Source organism: Synchiropus splendidus, chromosome 9, assembly GCF_027744825.2.
Source record: "Synchiropus splendidus isolate RoL2022-P1 chromosome 9, RoL_Sspl_1.0, whole genome shotgun sequence".
In the NCBI taxonomy this organism is placed as follows: domain Eukaryota; kingdom Metazoa; phylum Chordata; class Actinopteri; order Syngnathiformes; family Callionymidae; genus Synchiropus; species Synchiropus splendidus.
Window position 1 is genome coordinate 21842924 of NC_071342.1, and position 22363 is coordinate 21865286.

A 22363-nucleotide genomic window follows, 5' to 3' on the forward strand; every position below is an offset into this window, starting at 1 on the left:
ATGGCGTATTTGCTGAAAATATGAATTATTGTTTGCTGAAAAGCTCTTGTGTGTTACGGAACTTACAAAATCTTTCTGGCTGACTCAACACCAGAGGAACAGACCTCCACTCTCTGGATTCTTCCCTGCACATTTACATGTGTCACCCTGACCTCAGTGCGAGAAAACTAAATTTTTGGCTCTCAGCTCCAACTTTTTTTTAAAAACCATTTAGCCACATTCAGGGAGACTAGACACCATTGCAGTGATATGACGACATTGGCCCCGTTTCAGTGGCTACAAGACAATAAATGACCAAACTGAAAACCAGAAATTCAAATTTTCAAAAGGAACCCAGTCAATGTGTGAGTAGAATAGTAGTAATGGTAGTAATTCATAGTAACAACCACATGATCATATTCACTGGTTGGCATGCAGCAAGTCCAGTTCTGGGCAACGGGCTCCCTCTGCTGGTCACATTATTAATCTGACAGGAAAAAGACGTGGCATTGATTTCAAAATAAGACTTTTTGTCCGCAGACATACCGGACAAACGCGAGCGATTCTCATACAAAACTGTAGTTGGCATTTTTTTTCTTTCTCTTTTATTTTCTTTTTCAATGATAATGTAAGCTGTCCCTGGTCTAGCGCCATAGTTAATCAAGTTAAAGTAAATGTTTTTGGGGAAACTTCACACTGAGTGTCCGTGTGTGGTGATTCCAAACCAAACAAAGGAAATACGACTAAAAAAGAGATTCATTCCATCTTGTATATTACGATGAATATCAAAGCGACGTCCTGACTATTGTTTTGAAAATATCACTTGCGGAAGTCGTATTGTTGGGGGTGGCAGCTGGCGGGACGCGGCAGCTCCGTTGAACCCTGGCTACAAACACGGGGAAACGACAACGATCCGAAGTTCCGAAGTTTCTTTCTTTCTTATTTTGCGTTGGTTCGCGACGTTGCTCAGTTGAAGCAAGAAACGCACGCGTCGATTGTAGGTCGGACATCCGCGGTGGGTCGATGAACGCACGTGCGTGGTGTGTGTGGCGCGTCTGAGGCAGGCGCGTGTCGGGCTGGCCAACGTTAGCCGACCCGCCAGGTCTAGGGGGTTAAAGTGACTTTGGTTTAGCCTCGTCCGAACTCTCTACACTCGCGGGTTTAAGTGCGTGTCCTTGGCGTCCACGAGGAATGTCATCGTCGCCTGACAGTCATCATGAAGCCTCAACAGGTAGCGACTCCGAGGAGGTGAGTACTACTTCCGGTTTGAAAGCTCCAGGAGTTGAAGTGAGCCTCGCCGTGTTGCGTTCATTGCTACTATTCTACTTTTGATTTAAGCTACGTACGGGTGGGTTGAGAGTCAGAGGTCACAGGTGCAGTTGTCCTGTCCATCACCGGGCAGAAACACCGACCTCCTCACGCTTAACGATCTAAATTCATCAATTGCTTTTGCGCAGTGTCTGTCTCCTAGTCATCTGTGCGCATGTGTGCTATCACCCCGCAACCTCTTGGGTGTGCTGGAAACGACAGTGTTCTCTTGTGTCCAGCCGCAGGTCAGACTCCCTCTCAACCAGTTCTATCCCTACATCAAATGTGCCCTGTGCTGTGGCTTCCTCATCGACGCCACCACCATCACCGAATGCCTTCATACATGTGAGTTCCATCACAACCGCCTTCACTTTAATCCACAATAACAAATATCATCCATCGACTATAACAGGTCTGGGAAAAAACATGTTGTTCAAAACACCTTTGAATGTGATTATTTAAACGTGTCCCTTCTGTCTCCCCTTAGTTTGCAAGTGTTGCATTGTGAAGCACTTTTTCTACAGCAACAGGTGTCCAACATGCAACATCATCGTCCATCAGACACAACCCCTGTACAACATCAGGTACCAGCATTCACCCGTCCACTCTTACGCGTTTGTGTGTTGGGAAACTGCTACAGATCTGTTTACAGCATCACTAAGATGTACATGATAAATGATGTTATATTGAACTTGTTGATGACTTGCTCACAAAATTGCGACCAGCTGCATTTAAACAGGCCAACCTGTAAATATGATGCCTGATGTAGTTACGACTTTATACAAGCAGATGGCAACACCTGTGACTTCAATCTGAACAGCAGGAGACCATGTTTTTATGAAAGTTTTAGACAGAAAATGATGCCAGTATTTGGCAGCACTGCTTCTGTGTGTATCATCATCATCATCATCATCATCATCATCTTTGTTGTTGCTTGAGAGATGAGGAAGAATGCCACTGGTGATCAGATAAACATCTGGATAAGTTATGTATTTGACAATGACCGACACCTGGTGACATCATACATGTTACAGAAGTAAATTTACTCCCCAACTTTGGGTCGCACTGAAGCATCCTCTCTTTTACAGTACACCATCATCTCTAACAGTTTCCAAGCTGCAGCCTTTTGAAATCGTGATGAAGATTCAAAGTTGAATATTTCTCTGGCGCCCAGAGGATTAACCTCCATCTAGTGGTCGTAGTGTGAAATTGATTTTGGCGTGTTCGGTAGTGATGGGCTCATGAGGCTTCATGAAACTGGGAGGGGCCACTAGATGGCAGTCTTTGCTTTAAACGCACACTTTGAACAACCCTTTCAATGAATCCTCCAACCATTTCAAAGCCAAATGCGCCACATACTGAACTCTAAAAAACATGACGCTGATTCATGAAGTGCATTACTAGTGTTCAGGTGTAAAGAAAAAAAAAATGTTTATGAGCCACAACAGTGAGTGCTGCTCACTGTTAATCTGGGGTCTGATCAAAAGGGATGTGTGAGAGGAAATAATATAGTTATTATAGAAGATTCTCTCCACCTGCAGGCCTGACCGACAACTGCAGGATATAGTTTACAAGATGGTTCCCTCCCTGGAGGACTGTGAGTAGAAGGCTTGTGTTTGCTACCACCTTCGAGCTTTAGAATACAAACCTTTTTTTTTTTTTTTTTTTACAGTGGAAAGGGAACGGATGGTGAAGTTCTACAAAGAGCGAGGTCTGGAAGTGCCAAAAACACCAGGTGAGACTCTTGATTCACGGAGTAAATCAAGAACAAACTTCTCCTACTCAGATTGATCTTGAATGACAAGCGACTACAGTTATATATCTACAGTGGTACCTCGGTTCTCGACCACAATGCGTTCCAGATGGATGTTTGAGAAGTGATTTGTTGGAAATCTGAATCAATTTTTCCCATTACAATGAATGGAAAAAGAAACAATGCGTTCCAAGCCTTAAAATAGGCTTTTGTCGGAGTGAATGTAGAGTGTCTGCTGCAGGTGCGCTGTTCCTCTATGTGTGTGGCCGCTGCATGTGGGAGGGGTTGCCGAGTGAGTGACGTCTCTCCAGAAGTGAAGAGGTGCCCGGTGCGTGTCCAGCTCTGAATGTGCGCTTCTGTGCAGTTTGGCTGTGACAAAGTCATAAACCAAGTCACGCTCTGTCCCAGACTCGCCTCATCCCTGTCCCAGCTCCAGCCCACAACAGGACACCAAACCCTGGAGTGAGCGCTCCAGCACCTCCCCTGTGACACTCTACCACGCTCCAGTGTGGAGACAGGAAAGGTTTTACACCTCAATATGAAGAATAAACAGTCAGTAAATGGAGCTAACGGGACACGTCTGCATACAGAGGCTGCGTCATACACAATAACAAAGCGTGTCGTGGGTCAGGTGATCGGTCCACGCACGTTATGTTTTTTCCGGCTTTTTTCGGGCGCGTTTGAGTTCTGGATTTTTGTTTGAAATCCGAAGCAAAAAAATCTCGAAATTTTTGTTCGAAAGCCGAGGTACCACTGTACTTAATGGTTCCACTGACTCATCGCTCTGAACTAACCCTGCATGATCTACCTTCATATACGTGACTGTGTGTCTGCCCTCTGACCCACAACAGCACTGTCCCCTCCCACTCCTGTCCCTGCCAAGAGGCAGAAGAAGGACGCTCCTCGCCACCAGGTCTTCAGCATACCTCCAGAACTGGACGTGTCCCTGCTGCTGGAGTTCGTCGGGTAAGGCCCCTCAAAACCAAAAAAGTTTTTGCTGAAGTTGCACGTACTGGCCGCTAGAGAGCACTGTTGTTTAATAATAGGTCACATTTTGTCCTCCTCCAGGGCTGAGAAGGGGATCGACGACTACAAGGTGAGCGGCCTGAGACTGTTTAGCTACTGCTGGTTTTATTCATGTGTGGCATGTCGGCTGAAGACGAGCTCTGCTCTCAGCCCCTGGAGAGGCGCTACGTGCGCGTGTCAGGCGAAGCCACCATCCGCCATGTGGAGCTTTTCATCAGGAGGAAGATGGGCCTGAGCTCTTCCTGCCAGGTGAGTCTGCCAGACCTAATCGCTCCATGCTCTTGATGCCAAGTCGCAGACCTGGAAGCTTGACAGGGGAGGATGTTTTCTCTGTGTTGAGTGTCTGAAACATCTTCTAGATCAGGGGCTCTTAACTTTTTTGATCAAGTTCTCTAGAACAAATGGAGGGAACAGAACTAATTCATTGCAGTGATGACTGATTTTGGATTTCAGAATTACCGATTTCATTTGTGTTCAATATCCACAAATGTAAACAAACCAAAACCTGGTGAAATGACGTGAAGCCAAGTGATCAGCACCAAGATATTTGTCATTGAAAATATTCTCTTGATGCAAACTGTTGAGATTCATGAATAAAATTCTGAATTAAACAAATATAATAAAACGTCTAAATATCAAAGTATTTACTTTTCATAAATAAACTCTAAAGAATATAAGTAAAGTGTAAATGAAAGTATCCCTATAACATTTTCTAATTTTCATTTTCAAAACTGCTCCAACAGGTACTTTCATTAACTGTTTTTACTATTGGGGGTGCCATCACTTTATCATTTATCAGTTAACTATCACAAATTTGCAGCTGTCAAGTCAATTCAGTGACACACTACTGCCACCATACGTGGCAAGTGATGTACCACAGGTGTAAAACAAAAAAACTTATGGCGGCGCTCGGCCCCGTGGTTAAGAATCACTGTCCCAGATCATTGATATGAAAGTGAATTGCTCTGTCTTGCGTGCTGACAGAGGTTGGGTTGGTGGGTCATGTGCTGAGGTCAAAGCTCAGTCAGGACTACACACGCTGACTGCTGGATGTTGACCAGTTTATGACTCAGATCTGAAGCAGGGGGCGCTGGAGGGCACTCCATCTTCCGGAGGAGGCTCGATGACCACTCATCAAACCCTCCTCATGTGTCTTGAGCAAATTATCGGGAGACGATTTGACACACAAGCGCCCCCTTGCTTTTTATTTAGCAGCATGTGGATTAGGATTAGAAGCTTACCCTGACTTCCTGGCTTCACTGGCCTTGTCTGGACAGACTTTATAGGTGTCGATTACTCAAGGGAACACTGTTGTGTAACATGGTTCCACACCTGTGCGGCCTTGACCGTCACATCACCCACTCGCAGCCAGCTGTCTGGAAAGCTACTGACCACTGGGAAAAGTGACCGGCCTATGCTTGGGTTCCTTATGTGTGTCCTGCAGGTGGATGTGGTTTGTGGAGATCAACTACTGGAGCACTGTCAGTCTCTCAATGATGTTCAGAAGGTGGTCGGCGCAGACGGCGTGCAGGTGAACCAGACGTCCAGTGTGAGCGTGAGCTGGTGGCTAACTTCCTTCTCTCTGCAGGACGGTCTGCTGGTGCTGCACTTCGGCCTGGTGCTGCCGTCCTAGACTCTCCAACCACACGCAGCCTCTGTAAGCTCACCACTGATCAGGTGATTGTCTGGTTCCACGTCTGTGTGGAACTTCCTTCGGTGCAATAGTCATCTGATTTCTGGTTCAGTCACATGACCAAACAAACTCATCATGCTTATTTAACAAACTCAAGGGATTTTTTGTGTCAATGTCATTAGGTAACTGGAAATGATCTTCCATAGTGTAGCGTGGTGCGACTAGTCAAGCTTCATTTAAAGCTGCCGGACTTTTGTATTTTACTGATGAACAACGCTTCCCGCTTTAGGTTTTGTTACAGAGACGGCATTTTAAGCTTTTGTACGTTGATTACTTTTAATAAATATTTGTTTCATGTGAAGCACTGGATTTGAAAATGTCGCCGCTTCTCTTTATCCACGTCATGGTGGACACTTGAATGGTGGTAACTAGTGATGCCAGACGAGGCTTCATGAAACCTGGTGGCGCCGTCTGCTGTATAATGCAATTGAACAACTAAGTCAATGAAACCTCACATCATTTCAAAGGCAAGAGCGCCATCTTATGGCCTCTGAACATTGGGACACTGTTTCATGAAGCCTCATCTACCCATCACTAGTGGTAAATTCCTGCTGCTCTGAGCCAATACTATTAAAGATCGGTGTCTCAAAACTACGTTGGGAGAAGAACTTGGTCTGTGGGGCCAAATATGAAATTGAAGTACCAGGTTTAATAAAGAGTATTCACACACTCGGACCCTTCTTTTGGGCCCCTCTGTGGTTGTAGTGGGAGCCACAAGTCTGTTCTCTGTACGCTCTCATTGACGACTGTTATCCGTCGCTGTCTCAGTGGAGGGAACCTTCCTCAGGACTCACCTGCAGTCTGCTGATGTCTTGGATCATTTTGGTTTGTTGTCTTGAAAATGAAAGCAAGAAAGTCAACTGTCTTTTGATACTTGTCTTTATTTCACAGAACGATCATGGGTAGAGTTTGTTTCTCACCATTGCTAAGTCAATGTCACCCTCTGGTTACACTTTATATGAAGTGTAAATAAATATAAATCTGTTGTTACTGGTTATACAGCTCGCATGTCACAGTAGAACCAAACTAGGTGCAATACCAACAGCATGACCACAAAAGCAACCTCTTACCTACGTTACATTTTCCTGATGATATGGTTATGGATAGACTTCTAGGCTTGTTTTCATCAGCCAAGTCTGACTTCTGTCTATCGGCTGGTCACATCTCTATATGACCAGTTCCAGAGTCTGGTCCACGTTGCTGACAACAGGTCTGACTCATTCTGTTGAAGGCTGAACCCAAGCTTCACTTGGTCACTGGCTCTGCAGTCAGGACCTCCAGCGGTCACTAGCATCGGCCCTGGCGTGACTTCATGGTTCAGCGCAGGGAAAGGTGGATGTCCTGTGTCTCAGGTCGAACTGGACTCTTTCCCAAGTAAGCGGATATTGGAAAGCCATAAAACACGAAGGTCTCTAGTGATACACACTTGTGTCTGGTCAGCTGCTGTTGTGAAGCTGAACCATCAAGATGGGCTCTGCGGACTTGAAAAAGAGGGCGAAAGGCTTCCTAGATGGTGAGAGGCTCAGAATGGAGCTCTGCAGCCAGACACTTCAATCCAGCTGAGGCGGGTAAGGAATGGTTTCAGTGTGACCTCTGGGTGGAGAGGTGCTCACTTGTTGCTGAGGTGAAACCTTCTCAGGCACCGGCCTCGCTTATCATTAGGATTTATGAATGGACTGATGTCTTGAGCAGAAGTTGTCTGCGCTTTCAGGTAGATTTTTAAATGTCCCTTTACCCAGGAACAAAAGGGAAGCGAGATCTCTCACCACCCAGCTGCTGTGTTCACAAGTGCACGCTCGTGCGACTGAACTAGAGCTTCACACGATGAATGGTCTACTCATTGAATGACTCTTGGAAAAGCGATTAAGATGGTGATGGTCAGACTCCACTGATACGCGACTATCAACTGACTCTAAACCCACCGGCGGTCTCAGTTCTCCGACTCTCTGCTCTCAGTTATTGGAATTGATGTCCGCCTCGTCCTTCTCCTCCTCCTTGAGGCTCTCCTTCTTGGCTCCCTCTCTGTCTCTGGAGGCGCCTCCTCTGGATGGTCCTCCCCCAGCTCGGGACTGGTAGCTGAAGCTGCTTCCACTGAAGGACATCCCTGAGTTGAAGTGAGTCTCCTCTCCCTCCAGCAGCTTCCTTGGAGGACAAAAGGAAGCTAGGGTCAGGAAAGTACACGTTATGGGGTGACGGTGCCAGCACCTGTAGGCTGCGATCTCGATGTCCAGTGCCATCTTGACGTTCAGCAGGTCCTGGTATTCTCTCAGGTGCTGCGCCATCTCCCCCTTCAGGTTCCTCAGCTCAGTGTCCAAGTGGCTGATGGTGTCCTGAGGGAGTTTCATGGAGTCGTGAGACCAACAGAACATGGAACATGTTGACAGCGTTCCGTTCCCGCACCTGCAGGGCGGTGACCTCGGCGTTATGGGAGTCTTCCATCTCAGTAATCTGTCTCTCGAGTGACTCATTGGCGCCCCTCAGAGTTTCGATCTCGATGGTCTTGGACTGCAGCTGCCTCCTGAACTCGTTGAGCTCCTCCCTGCTGGCCCTCATGGCCTCGGTGCTGCGAGTGGCCTGCTCGCTGAGGCTGGCAAACTTGCTCTTGTACCACTCCTCTGCCGACTGCAGGTTTTTGGAGGCGATGCACTCGTACTGGTTACGGATCTCCTTCAGGGCAGAGGTCAGGTCCGGCTTGGTCAGTTCCATCTCCACTGAGAGCTGCTGGGACTCCATCATGCTGCTCATCTCCTGGATTTCCTCCTCATGGACTTTCTTCAGGAAGGAAATCTCATCCAAGAGAGATTCCACCCGACGCTCCAGGTCCAGGCGGACGGCCGCCGCATCGTCCACGTCCTTCCTGAAAGACCTCAGCGTGTGCTCGGCCTCCTCTCGACGCCTCACCTCTTCTTCATATTTCCCCACCACTTTCTGAGGTGGACAGGAGGAACATGTAACCGTTTGAAATCAGTTTTAAGTTGGGATGTCAATCGATCCAAATTTCCAATCTCAATCTTATCACACATTTTGTGTCTAAAACATTGCTTTAAGTTACATTTAGAAAAGATGGATTTTTTTTTTACCCATTGACAGCCCTAGTTTCTGGTGCTGATAAATGTGGGTCATTGAAGAGCCTGGTCCGAGGGGCCCAGTGGTGTGACTCAAGTTTACCTGCAGCTCGTCCTCCAGGTTGTTCCTCTCGATCAGGATGCGACTGTTGTCTCGATTCAGCTCCTCCACCTGCGAGCGCAAGTCCCTCATCTCCTGTTCGTACAAGTGCGCCACTCTGGAGGGCTCGCCGTGTCTCTGCCGCAGGGTCACCAGCTCCGTCTCCAGCACCTTGTTCTGCTGCTCCAGGTGCCGGACTTTGTCGATGAACATGGCGAAGCGATCGTTCAGACCCTGAGGAAAGAGACTTGAGTCACATGGTGCGAAGAATGTTTGACCTGATAATGTTAAATATTTGGGGTAGACAGCTGTTGAAGAGATAAGAGGCGGAAAACAGGAATATGAAAGAAGAATGAGCAGCAAAAACAAATTTCTAATAAAAAACACCTCAAGGCTGGAAAACAAATATTTGGAGGATGAGCATCAGGGAATGGGAGAAAAAAAGACTGAAAACAAAAGTCCAGTGGTGGGAAAAGTTATCCTCAAATGTCAAAATTGGTGAGAAGTATCATTTTTTGTTTCAGAAGGTGCGGCTGCATTTTACAGACACAAAGAAAGACAAATTACGAAATTATATTTTTGCTTATTTTCCCAAGAAAGACTATCAAAACAATATTCTTGACAGTATGTCACTTCAACATTGTCAATAACATTAATAAATAGAGCATATATAATCTATATACAATGTAATATAATGTTCTGTCAACAGGACACTGTGTTTTCTGACCGTGGCAAAAAATGTGGTAGCGTTCAAAAACACAGCCATTGAAAATGTTAAATCACACTTAAAAGCAATGAGGGGCCTTTGATGGTCAGGAAGCTGGGCAGAGACAAGTCGACCATTGATGCAGGACTCGACTCTCGCACTCGTCATTGAAACATTATTGACCAGAAAGTAGAGTCGATCATCGTCTGCCACGTTATTGACTTGCGAACTCGATCATCTGAGTCGGAGTTTATCAACCCTCCTTGTCACAGTTTGACTTCAGACATGTTAAATCACTCGTCTGTGCTCGACCCCGGGCTTCCGGTGTGACTCAGCATGACAGTCCTTCTGACCTTCCGTCTCCTTAAACCGGCTCCTCTTTTATCCTCTTTAGTTAAATCTTCCTGCCGCTCTCTTTAATTCAGTTATGTCTGCTCTCTTGCTCACTGAGGACACAGCCAGTGTTCGTGTGTGCAGGTTCCAAACGTGGTCAAGTTTCGTCACACACGGTCTCCCCTGAAGCACATGAGGACCTGTGCCTGAACCACCTGGTCCTCTCAGCATCAGTGAGTCCAACTATGTTTCCTCCTCTCCAACGTTCTCTAGTAATATTGGGGGTTTCTTCTTATGAAGTGCTGCATCACAGCCTTAAAAGAAAGGTGGCACTCCGTCGCTCCTCAGAAGATCAAAAGTTCAAGTCCCAGTCTGGTAAGTAGATCAAGAGATTGAGGCTTCTATAAAGGTGCCTAAATCAGTGGTGTGAGTGGAGAACGCTGCCAGGAGGTTCGAGGCCACAACCCGACATGATGATGCTATCACAGTGTGGCGCAGAAGAGGAAGGTGTGTCGCCCTTGGTCCTTCACAATCATGATGAAGAGATGATGGAGATGATGATGGTTCCGGACTAAACCATATTATACTCCGTGGGCGACGTGTTGTGGTGCGCGCCGCACTCTCTCCCAGTCAAAACAGTAATGAGTCAAGTGTTCCTTTTAAAAATGAAGTGACCAGCCGCCTCTGCTCATACTGCAGCGCAAACTTACATAATAATAATGATAATGCACTGCATAATTTACAAGACAATTAAAAAACAGACAAAACACAATGAATTAATTACCTAGTTGTTACAGTATTTTTTAAATTATATTTAAAACAGTCTACTTCAGTACTTATTTAATATCTCTGGTACACACTTGTAACGCTGAAGCCTGTCTCAGTACCAGCAGTATATCGTTTTGGACAGTATTTTATACTGGCACCTCCGTGTACTATTGCAGTACGGTGTGGTACTGACGTGGTGAAGAAGGTTCTGTCATGTAAATGTATTATATCCACCCAGAGGACCCACCTGGAGCTGCTCCTTCTCGTTGGTCCTGATCACCTTCAGCTCATTGTTGGACACGGAAGTCTGGGTCAAGTCCACTGAGTCGGTCACCATCAGGGCGTAGGAGGCCGAGGGCCGGCCCGTCCGCCGGTATTGACCCAGAGTGGAGGCGCCGCTGCGGGACACAGGCACGGAGCGGAACGTGGGCGAGCTCCGGGGAGGGAAGCTGCTCATGCGGGAGGAGGTCATGGTCAACCTGGGGGAGTCGCCGAAGATCTTCCTGTAGGAGGAGGAGGTGTAGTGGTCGCTGTAGCTCATGGCTGCGCTCAGACAGAAGTGAGGAGCTTAGAGAGATCAGGGGCGGCTTAGAGAGGACCAGAGGAGAGAGGACCTGCCCACTCAGGACGCCTTCAGATCCCTTCATCTTGAAAAGAGGTCAGAGATGTGATCACTGGGCTGTTGTGAGTACTTTCACACAAGAATGGGTAAAATGATAGTGTTGTTGTAGTTGAGAAAAAGTCACCGAAACAAACCATTTTAATTTCATGAGAATGGTTTGGTCAATTTTTCAAATAAATTAAACAAAAAACTAGATGACACTAGATGATATTTAAAGAGATAAGTGTCAAAAGATCAAGTTCTCCAACGTGGCAATGGTTGGTCTTGTGTGAACTGCTGCCGGAGGCCTGTTTACATCGTACTTGTGACTGTTTAACCTGCCTGTCGTGATTGGAAACGTTCATTTAATGTGAATTTCAGAAGGCATCTTACTGGCCAATATTGTAGTTTGTAACTTAATCTATGAAAAAGTGATCCAAGAGATAATCTAGATTAGATTATATTAGGTTAGATACAACACAAAAATAGAGTTTCAGTGGAGAAATAATTATGGAGAGTTCTAATATCACTCAAGGGTTCGTGGAGTTGAAAGAGGTCGGAGGTTAATACACCCGATTATGAAACAGCGGCCACTAGTGGAGAGGAAGAGATACATAAATCCGAATGTTACATGTTGAATTCCCGCAAGGAGAAATGAAATTGTACTCTACTTAACATGTCGCCTCAGTTTCTCCGACGCTCATAGTAACGAGGACGTATTTTTGAATGCCCTTTAATAAATGTAGTTACAACAAACGGCCAGCAGAGTTCGCTACAGAACTACATTCAACGTAATCGTAATGTTCGACCTCGGCGTTCAGTATTGATCATGAAAATTCTCCTAGTTGGGTTGTGGGCCTCTTCTTACTGAGTCCATCCTCATTTATATGTTTCAGATTCCTGCTCCGTTATGTGATGATTTTGTGATGCTGATTTGAATGTCACTCGTGTTGCTGTGTGTCACAGAAGTCGGGCTCCATGGTTCTCAGCAGGAGACACAGAGGAAGTGCTCGAGCTCCGAGTGTTTTTAGGTTCGTGACACTGTACGCAGCTAAAATGTATGAAACAAAACAAAACAAAGTCATTTAACTCAAGACACTCAAGACAAATCCAAAGTTGCCAGTGGAGTTTATGTTTGCTCGCTCAAAAGAGAGAAACAAGCGAGTAAATGGCGTTAACACTTCCGGTAGCCTTAAAAGGTCAGCGACTTCCGCAGCGGCTCAAACCACTCGCGGCGCGCGCGCGTTCGCCTGTGCGCGCTCCCGCCGATTGGCTGCCACCACGTGGGCGGGACGTGCACTCTGACGCAGCTGTGACTCACCACGTGACCCGTCTGTCACCGGAGGTGCCGTTGATGCGTTCAAAGACGGTGGGATGACAAGGATGACCTGCTTTCAATCCCTACAATAAAACCAGAATTACGTTTTTTTTTTTGCTTTCACACAGAAACACACTCGCCACACGCATTACGAAATGTTTACCGAGTCAAACTGAGAGCGAAATACGTCAAAAACAACAAGTGAAAAAGTGAAATGAATGAAAGTGAAATGGAAAAAAAAACAGACAGCGTGTTTTTTATGTTATTTTATATTATTTAGATTTATTACTTTCACAGGCTGCTGAATGATTGAGTGACCGTTTCAGTTTCGTTTTTACTTGACGTGTGGAATTTTACAGCTTTATTCAACCTGGCACGCAAGTGTCTTTATTGGGTTTTTTTTTTGTATTGCGGTGTTGCATAAGAAGCCACTGGATGTTGTTTGCAAGTGATGGGCCAGTCCCTCAGTATCACTCAAGATCAAGCCAAGAGTCGTGCCTGGTTTCCTCATAGTGATATTGTAATGAATTCTGCATGACACTGTTATATAAAGTCCTCTATATATGTACTAAACTAAAATAAATACATTTAATAAATACATTGTACATAGGTCTTCATTTTAACACCTGCTTCTTATTGCTTTCACAGAGTATATCACTCTACCATGAAGTTAAATTAAGAAGTTACGTGCATAATGGCTTAACCAGTGGAGACTCCACGACTGCTGTGGGACTCAAACCAACGTCCTGTTCAGGTGAAATCTGCAGTGACTTCACTGGAAGTGACGTTTCTTTCGCCTCACTGGCTCCGCCATGACTGCGCTGGGCGTTACTGTTACTGCAGACGGTGAGTGTCTCCAAACTCTGCAAGTTTGTCTTTGAATGGCTTTCTTTCATTCTGTACTTGAGGAAACAGACGGACAGGATCACCTCGCTTTTTAAGGTGCTGATTCAGAATCAGAATCAAAAGTGCTGTCATAAAATAAAATAAAATAAAATCACACAGCCTGACTGGTTTTTGCAGTTGTAAAATGAACTGAACTTGGACAGGCACATATATAAATATGAGTATTTGGGAGCCCCTAAACAAAAATCTGTGGTTCAATTTCAAACAAATATTAGCTTGGATTTGCACCACAACAAACCCACTGAAGTGGAGGTTGTGTTGGGTGATGTGAGGAGAACTTCTCAGGAGTGTGTGTTGGGCTGCTATTGAGTTTGAGGAGGAGTCATTGGAGGTGACCTTCATATCTGAGCTAAGAAGCCACAGACGTGAACAGCATGCAGTCGGAGTGTCTGTAACTCGAGGTACTACTGATTTGTAATGAGCTAAACACTGTTGTTGTTGGAGGGTTACAGGAGGTGGCGCTTGTTCAAGGGCTGTTGGTGAGAGAAACACTGTCAAGCTGTAGTGTGTTCTGATGGTGTGTTGCTGCATTGTTTGTTGTTGACCTTCTCTCTCTAGTGTCAGCATGTTAGCGTGACCCAACATGTAGACGACAGTGACGGCGAACTTAGCTGACGCTTATTTGGACTCAGTGAGGCTTCACTCAGAACCAAAACTACTAGGTTCATATCAGCCCTCATTATTGTATTATTCCGTTATAATTCTCACAAAACATCGACCACCATCTTTGACAACGACGCTGTGGCCTTTTCTCGAAACCCATTAGGAGCAGGTTCCACCATCTTGGACGGCTCACTCGCGATGCAGCTGAAGGTCCGATCTGCTGCAGCAGCCGCATCCTCACAGTTATGACTGTCCACGCATCGGATCCATAAACATGCCTCTCATCATCCAGAGGCTCGGTGAGATTCAGCCTCTGAAACAAATATGCAGATTCTGCCGCTCAGATTTCCTCCCAATCAAACGTGCGGCGAGCGCTGTGTGAACTATAAATAGACGGAGGGAGACTGCGATGATAGCATCAGCCCACAATAATCCCTCAGCAGCGACTTCACTCCACTACAGTCTCTCCAGGACCGGTATCACCACCTGCTCCTTCTCAGCCCCTGCTGGGCCCACGGGTCGAGTGTCGATCAGTCCAAACAGTCGGAGATCAAAGGGCTTAAGATTGAGGAGAGAGCAGCCAGACATCCAGAGTTTTCTTTTCAGAAAACGGCTCTCAGATTTTCTTCTGAACGACGTGGTTTGACATCTCAACTCCTGTAACTAACACAGTTCTGGAGTGAGCTGTGTTCCTGTTGTCTCCAGTCCAACACGGACTCGCCGTCACCTGTCGGTCCATGTGAGCGTGGAGCAGCATTGTTGTCTTAGCCAGTGTTTACCATCGACCGCCGCTTCAGGCACTGACCTGCTTTTCATTATTCACTCTCTTTTCTTGTGTCTGACTTCCCGCCGCTTCCTGGACTGGCTCACGGCTGTGAATGACAGTTAGCGCTTTTGTTAATCGTTGAATTTAGTTATTTTGTCACTTTATTACACTGTGACTGTCTGAAACGTAATACTTTAAAACAAAAAAAAACATTGTTTGGCTAAACACCCAGTAGAAAACCTCCTCAACCAGGTTCACTTTCACTTTCCTCTAATGCTTTCCGGCTCACAGCCAGCTGCTTTGAGTGTTCTGTGTGTATTTGAAGAGTTTGTGTCACGCAAGTGGAGGCTGAGAGGAGAGTTTGAATTTTTCACCACTGAGAGAGTGAGTAATATCAGCTCTTGTGTGTGTGGAGAATCTGCGCAGGTTGTTTATCAACCTCCGCCTTGTGATTGGCTGCAGTCTGCGGCGACGTCACCCAGTCCTCCCCGTGCGCTCGCCTCCACGGTGACGAATTGGAAAGAGAAGCGGCTACATTGTTGAGCGGCGATGGCAGACGTTGAATGGCGGTGTCATCACGCCAGCGCTAATATTGGGATATTTGGCCGCCGTCCGCCGGAGGGTTGTATATATGCTGTGTCAGCTTGGCGGCGCTTCAAGTGGCTGATATCTGTGTCAGTGCGCAGACTAGAATTTGGGCAGATTACTGTTTGGGGGCCCCGGCTGAATGATGATAATTTGAGTTTGATGTGAACCTAAGTGGAGAGTGAGCGGAAGAGTGAGCTCAGGCGGTCTCTTTATGAGACTTGGTCAGACTGATGACGGACCCGCATGACACTTGTTTCACAGCTAGTTCAAGTGAAGTTCAAGTGAAGAGGCAGAAGTTCAAGTGAAGAGGTCCATGCATCCTTGTGGTTCTTGAGATCGGTGTCTCAAGACCACTTTATGAGGGTCTTGGTCTCGTCTTGGTCTCAAATGCATTTTCACTCTTTTACTCAAGTCCGATAGAGCTGGGGTTCTCTTGATCTCTGGACCCACCTTCCTCAGAACAAACAGATCCAGGACCCATTCAATAGAACAGAGTCATTCCTCTTGATTTCAATAACCATATTTAATCTACTTATACATAAACAAACCAAAGCCTTGTGAAATGAAATGAAACCATGTGATCATCGCAAAGATATTTATTTGTCATTGAAAAGTCCAACCAGCAGCAGAACCAGGTGCAAGTCATTTTCATCAAATTGACTAAAGAAAAAAAAAGAATAAAACTGTTGAGATTGGAAAAACGGACTAAATTTCTGAATAAAATAAATATAATAAAAACATGTCTAAATATCCTAAAATAAAAAGAATGTATTTTATTTAAACTCCAAAAAACATATAAGTGACGTGTAAATGAAGGTCTCGCGACAAATTGTTCTAACACATTTTCAAAACTGCTTCAGCAGGTGCTTTCATAAACAGTGTTTAGTGTTGTGGGGCGACATCACTTTCTTTATCATTTTTTCTTTTCAAGAACTTCTCCATAGTTGGTAACTGTCACAGATCTGCAGCTGTCAAGTCAGTTCAGTGACTCACTACTGCCACCATACGTGGCTCATGTATTCAAACTGAGCGTCTCACGGCCCAAAGGTGTGAAACAAAAAAACTTTTAGCGGCCCTCTAGGAGGCGCTCACAGCCCAACCATGGGCCCCGGCCCTGTGGTTAAGAATCACTGCGGTGGAGAAAACTGTCGTAATTGGTGAAGGAAGGATTCTGGCTTTTTGTGAAGCTGTTTGTGAGGATGTTTATCAGGGGTCTCAAACTGACCCAACAGAGGGCCACAGTGGGTGCAGGTTTTTGGTCGTACCAGTACCGTAACCAGTACCCAAACACCAATAAGGTGTCTGAAGACTGGTAGTTGTCAGAAGGGTGCGGCTTGTTTCAGCTGACACCTGATTGGTTGACCATTGTGTCCCTGCACTGACTCCTTACAAGCGCTGTCTTGGTCTTGTCTCGGTCTCAATACTCTCCAGTATTTATAATGACTTGGTCTCAGTTGCTGTGGTCTTGACTACAATACTTCCTGTCATGGGGCAGAGGTTCTACTCTGGGTGTCCCATGGATGACGGAGCTTCCCACTGTCAGAGAGAAGACTCTTGTATCTCTGACCTTGTTGTTGAGAGGAGAATTCCATCGGCCTTGTCTTTTGGCTCAGCTCTTTCTTCACTACACCACTCATCCTGTCTGAGAACGACACACCCATCCTTCTCGAGCCCAAGAGCTCCTGGGGAAGAATCTCATCAAGTGACATGCTTATTTTTTTCCGTCTATCTAACGCTCGCCCCTTTCCAGGAGCTCCAACCCGTTTCCAGAAAACAGCCAAGTGTTTTTCGCTCCCTCCGTTTGTTCTGGCTGTGACAAACTTGTGTCGTTCCGGGTTTGGCTCACGCCGCTGCTGCTGGAGGAGAGTTTGCTTTTTTCTCCCTCTGCTCAGCTGCTTTCTTTCTCCTCCCTCCAACCTTTGTTGAATCTAACGCATCAAGAAAACAGGAGGAACTCCTGAAAGATAATGTGTGAGAGAAACACTGGAAGTCGTCGTGTTTGCAGCCAACAGTGACCCACGTCTGTCATTGAGAGTCGCTCATGTCGCTGAGGTACGACTGCACTGTTAGCATTGTCATGTTAACACTTACAAATCTCTGGTTATCAAGGCTTTTTTCCAGAACCAGAAACAAAGAGACCTGGCTGAAGTCTACGCTGACTGATTCGCCTCAGTAGATCAACAATTTTTCACTGCTCTGTAGCAAAGCGAAACTTCATTTTCCTCTTCTATATAAGAGGCGACGAGTGAGGGAATTAAAAAAGCTGATGTGTGCAGTTTTCGTGCGAGTCCACCAGACGTCTGTCGCTTTGTGCACCCGTCTTTATTTCCACCAACACATCTGTTTTCCCCCGAATATGTTTTTGTGTGCGGACAAAGGACTGGGTGTCTGGACAGGGTGCAGCGCGGGGCAGGAGGGGGACCGGAGGAAGGAATGATGGGTGGGTGGGAGTGTGTGTTCATCTGCATATCCGTCTGTCTAAGAGCATGCATGTACTGATGTGCCCGCCGGTGTGTGCGTGCAGCTCGCGCGTGCGTGTGTGTGTGTGTTCCTTTGTTTTGCTCTGGGTTGCTGGGTGATGGGACCAGCTGGGAGGGCTGAAGCCATTCACTTCCCTTCTGCTCCCCTGAAGGCAGCCAGCAGGGAGGGAGGGGGAGGGGAGCCAGAAAGGGGGTCAAAAATACCTCAAAATCATAAGCAGATAAGGCTGAGTTTGTTTTTAGATGCGACGTCTGCGCCGAGGAAGTTTCCGAGGCAGTCAATGGAGAGCCTCTCGGAGGAGAGAGGAGTCGTGATAGAGCAGCGGCGCTGACTCAGCCGGTCTGTGGGAGGGAGGCAGCGGGAGCCGCCAGTCGTCGATTACCAGACGTTCGGCTGGATTACAGCTATCAGATCAGCCACAGACACCGTAGATTAACCCGTCACTTATTCAGGGGGGAGCTGAGATGATGACGTCAGGTTTGATCCAGCTCAGCACTTATTGATCCCGATGGAGCTGATCATGTTGGAGCTTCTTCCACTGGGCCGCGTGGCGCTGAAGTTGACTCAGGCTGCGGTCCTCGTGTGGAGAGACGACAAATTGATCATCTCAAAATCTTAATTCACCAACTCCAGATCTGCTGACTCACTCTTCCGTGACTCAGATCTCAGTTCCTCCATCTTCAGTTTTCCACCCTCAGTTGCATCGCCTGCATCACCTCTGCTCATCTCCGGAGTCCCACAGCTGGGCGCCTCAACTTGTGTGGAGAAGGTTTTGAGCTTCATCTGCAACTGCTAGAAGATGATGTCCTACACCGAGCACTTGTTTTTGTCTTCCGACATCAGCATCTCTGTTTTCCTTCTTCTTTTTTTTTTGTCGCATCTCGGAGTTTGTGCACAATACGCTGTCGCCTCATCCTAATGTATTCCACCAACACTTTTGTGAGTGGGTGAATCATCATGGAGGAGAAGCTTGTTGTTGTGAAGAATTCAGCGCATGCGCACGATCGCGTTGTTTCCAGCGGCGAAGCATCTTCGCTGAGAGTTCCTGCTCTGGACTCTCTTTTCAAAAGCAGCCACAACGCTGTTGCCGTGTAAACAAACACTGCATGCGACACTTAACAGCACTGCATTCTTTCGTTTTTGTCTCTGTGTAAACAGAAAGTAAATGACTCCCTGTGACTTAAGGACTGCACTAACAAATACGATGAAGTGAATCGCACTCATTGAATCCATGAGTCCCACAGACCTAAGTGAGTCACAGCTCATTTGCTTTTGAACTGCCTTGTAGATCCTACTCACTCTCCCATTGGTCATGTTGCTGAGGCTCTCCACAGGGTTTGACGTTTCCAGCTAGCTGCTCTCCTTTAAAGCAGTGATTCCATAGGGCCGTGAGCGCCTCCTAGAGGGCTGCTAAAACTTTTTTTGTTTTACGCCTTTGGGCTGTGAAGCCAGCGAGACGCTCAGTTTTAATCCATGAGCCACGTATGGTGGCAGTAGTGACTGAATTGACTTGACAGCTGCAGATCTGTGATAGTTACCAACTATGGCGAAGTTCCTAAAAAAATGATAAAGAAAGTGATGACTCCACCTCCAACAGTAAAAACTGTTCATGAAAGCACCTGTTGAAGCAGTTTTGAAATGTCAATACTTATTTGAATATAGTTAAGAGTTAAGAGAATAAATTATTTTTATTTTATGATATTTCAACATGGTTTTATTATATTTATTTTATTCCGAATTTTATTCATCAAGTGAATTTTTTTCTTTTTTCTTTAGTCAATTTGATGAACATGACTTGCACCTGCTTCTGCCGCTGGTTGGACTTTTCCATGACAAATATCTTTGCAATGATCACATGGTTTCATCTCATTTCACAAGGTTGTGGTTTGTTTACGTGTGAGTAGATTAAATATGGTTATTGACCACAAAAGAAATCAAGAGTCATGAATCAGTTCCATTACTTAAATGGGCCCTGGGTCCATTTGTTCTGGGGAATCTGGCCAAAAGATCAAAAAGGTTCAGAAGCCCTGCTTTAAAGAAGACGAGCACGTGCTGCTAGAAGCAAAATGACGGATCATCTTCCTTTAACATGGACGCTTTTTCTGAAACAGCCACTGATGAAACAGGGCAGAGTGGGAGCCATAGAAATACGCCTCACACTTGGTGATCTTCCTCTCCAAATGAAGAGAAAACAAGCCTAACACTTATAGTCCCTTCGTCAGCCATAGCTCCTCGGTGGCTTGTGAGAATGCCAGTTTGCTGGAAATGATAAAACCAGGTTTTGATAGGAAAGTTTGCATTCAAACGCGACGTGAGAGACACTGAATACGTTTAATGTTAAATGAGGGGAGTGGGTCCATCCTGACTGTGGATGATGATGATGATGATGATGATGCAATGATGTCCTTAACTTAAGTTTATTTGAGCATTTACAATGGTAGCCATCCGTTCAATTACCGCCACTGAGCCAAATCTGCGTCGCGGGGGCAGCAGACTTTCTGGACAAAACAACCCATAATTTTTGGACAGAGAGGAGCTGAGCTCAATGACACATTTTTTGGCTGTAATGTGATCAAATATTTTTTTCCCCGATGTCATCATCAATAGTGAGTCAGTTAAGCAACACTCTTAATGCTACGGAGCTTCTTACCGCCACTCGAGCCTCCGAGCTTTTAAAACAACCATCCCTACTGCTCTGTTCTCACTAAGTCAGCGCACAGAACTGCCTGAGACTCTTCGGCTAATGTTAACGCTGGTTTTGGTCGAGAGGTTATCGTAAAATGAAGCTGCTGCAGGTGAAAAGAAAGATGGATAACCAGCTCGACTGAAGCTGCCTCCTCGTGCCGCCTTGACGTGTGAATCGCGGCGCCTTCCCCGGAAGATTAATGACCGCGCCGTATCTCCCGCTGCAGAGTTCTCACTGACGCCTGCTTTGACATGGAACGTTGTTTTAGGCCTCGCTGGTTTTGTTCCGTAGTGTGAGTAACCTTTTCAGCAGACGTGCCTCGGTTGGACGCTGAAGACATGACGTCAGGTTCCCTGGCGCACTCACATGGTGCGTCACATGATATCCATCCCTCAACGCCACAACACTGCGGGAGCAGCTTGCTACGATCACATGATCGGAGGAACGTCCTCTGTTTTCCTTTGACTCTGAATGCAATTTTCCCAATTCTCAGAGCGCAATTCGATAAAACTTGAATGAAAAACTCTTGCAATTGCCTTCAAGTGCACTTTAGTTTAGAGAGATCGCCCACCCTTGAGTCTGAAGGGACCTGAGTACATCAGTTGGACATGTGGAGACCAAGTTAGAGAGGCTAGATGGCTTGGACAAGAGGAGAGGAGTTGGACCAAGAATGCTGGAGATGGAGAAATGGAAGACAACCAATGTGGTTCAAGATGAATGGGGACATGAAGGGGTGGCTCATCCAGATGGGACATGACTGAAGCTGGAGAAGATTGTTACCATGACTATTCATAACTCAGCCTCCTTCATTTATCGTCACAAAAGTAAACTCTCAAGTGTTTGGTCTGCTTGTCTGGATGATAGCAACGTTGTCATGTGCCCTGATGGGAAATGAAATGAAGTTCACACAGTTGTCCCGTTTAAATTCTTGAAATAGTTCTCTTAGCAACAAAGTGTTGCTGTTAAATATATGACTAAAACTTGTGGCCTACAGCCCAGATGTTGAGGACTTCTGTTGAACGTCACAGATTTTTTATGTCTTCACTTTTCCGTCACATTGACCCAGATTTGAAATTTGTGTGTATATGTGTGTGTGTCCACCTAAACCCAAGTCTCAATTTGAGGATGAAAACTTCAAAATAATTGGGTTTCAGTTTGGTTAAGATTCCTGGTTAAGTTTAGCCATTTGTTTTGGATGGTTAGGTTTAGGGTGAAATGCTTGCAAAGCATGATGGCAATGAAATGTCCCCACAAAGATAGCAACATAAGAGTGCATGTGTGGGTGTGTGCATGAGCCCTGTCTGGTCTCCGACTTGATGAGTCGTCCGGCTGGAATGTGTCACGCTCACCAGTTTGCCTTGGCTGATAAAACGCACGTACAAACTGGAGAACTTCTGTCTTCAGCCCCGCGAGTAACAAAGCTACAGTGCGGGATTCTTTCACGTCATCACTTTTTCATGGCTAACTCGAATCCAGTCACAGTAAAGCCCGACTTTCAGAGGGTCACACAACAGCAGAAATCCTGCCATAGCAGCCAGAGAAGAAAATGACTTGTCAGCAGATTTGCGAGAAGACGGAGGGAGCCCTTCCTGTAAGTCACCTGACTCTGGAGGCGTGTGGACTGAACACTCCTGTTTCACTTCTACATGCTTCGCACTGTTTTTACAGCAGCAGAAGGAAACG

General features: G+C 46.1%; 2 protein-coding genes across 3 annotated transcripts; one reads left to right on the forward strand and one right to left on the reverse strand.

Annotated features, from left to right (window-relative positions):
- The first annotated feature begins 819 nt into the window (after positions 1-819).
- Positions 820-6724, forward strand: pcgf6 (polycomb group ring finger 6). 2 transcript variants are annotated; one of them, XM_053875453.1, is made up of 10 exons: positions 820-1227; positions 1527-1632; positions 1775-1871; positions 2829-2884; positions 2960-3022; positions 3892-4006; positions 4109-4136; positions 4217-4315; positions 5511-5597; positions 5655-6724. In XM_053875453.1, exons 1-10 carry the CDS (start codon positions 1171-1173, stop codon positions 5697-5699), a joined length of 753 nt encoding a protein of 250 aa, XP_053731428.1. In that variant the 5' UTR covers positions 820-1170; the 3' UTR covers positions 5700-6724. The 2 variants fall into 2 exon arrangements, with proteins under 2 accessions (XP_053731428.1, XP_053731430.1); XM_053875455.1 differs by having other exon boundaries at positions 1533-1632.
- LOC128765063 (alpha-internexin-like) lies at positions 6621-11306 on the reverse strand. Its single transcript, XM_053875452.1, has 5 exons — positions 10979-11306; positions 8928-9158; positions 8160-8687; positions 7965-8089; positions 6621-7901 (listed from the first exon to the last, which is right to left on the reverse strand). Exons 1-5 carry the CDS (start codon positions 11270-11272, stop codon positions 7712-7714), a joined length of 1368 nt encoding a protein of 455 aa, XP_053731427.1. The 5' UTR covers positions 11273-11306; the 3' UTR covers positions 6621-7711.
- Between the last annotated feature and the right edge of the window lie 11057 nt (positions 11307-22363).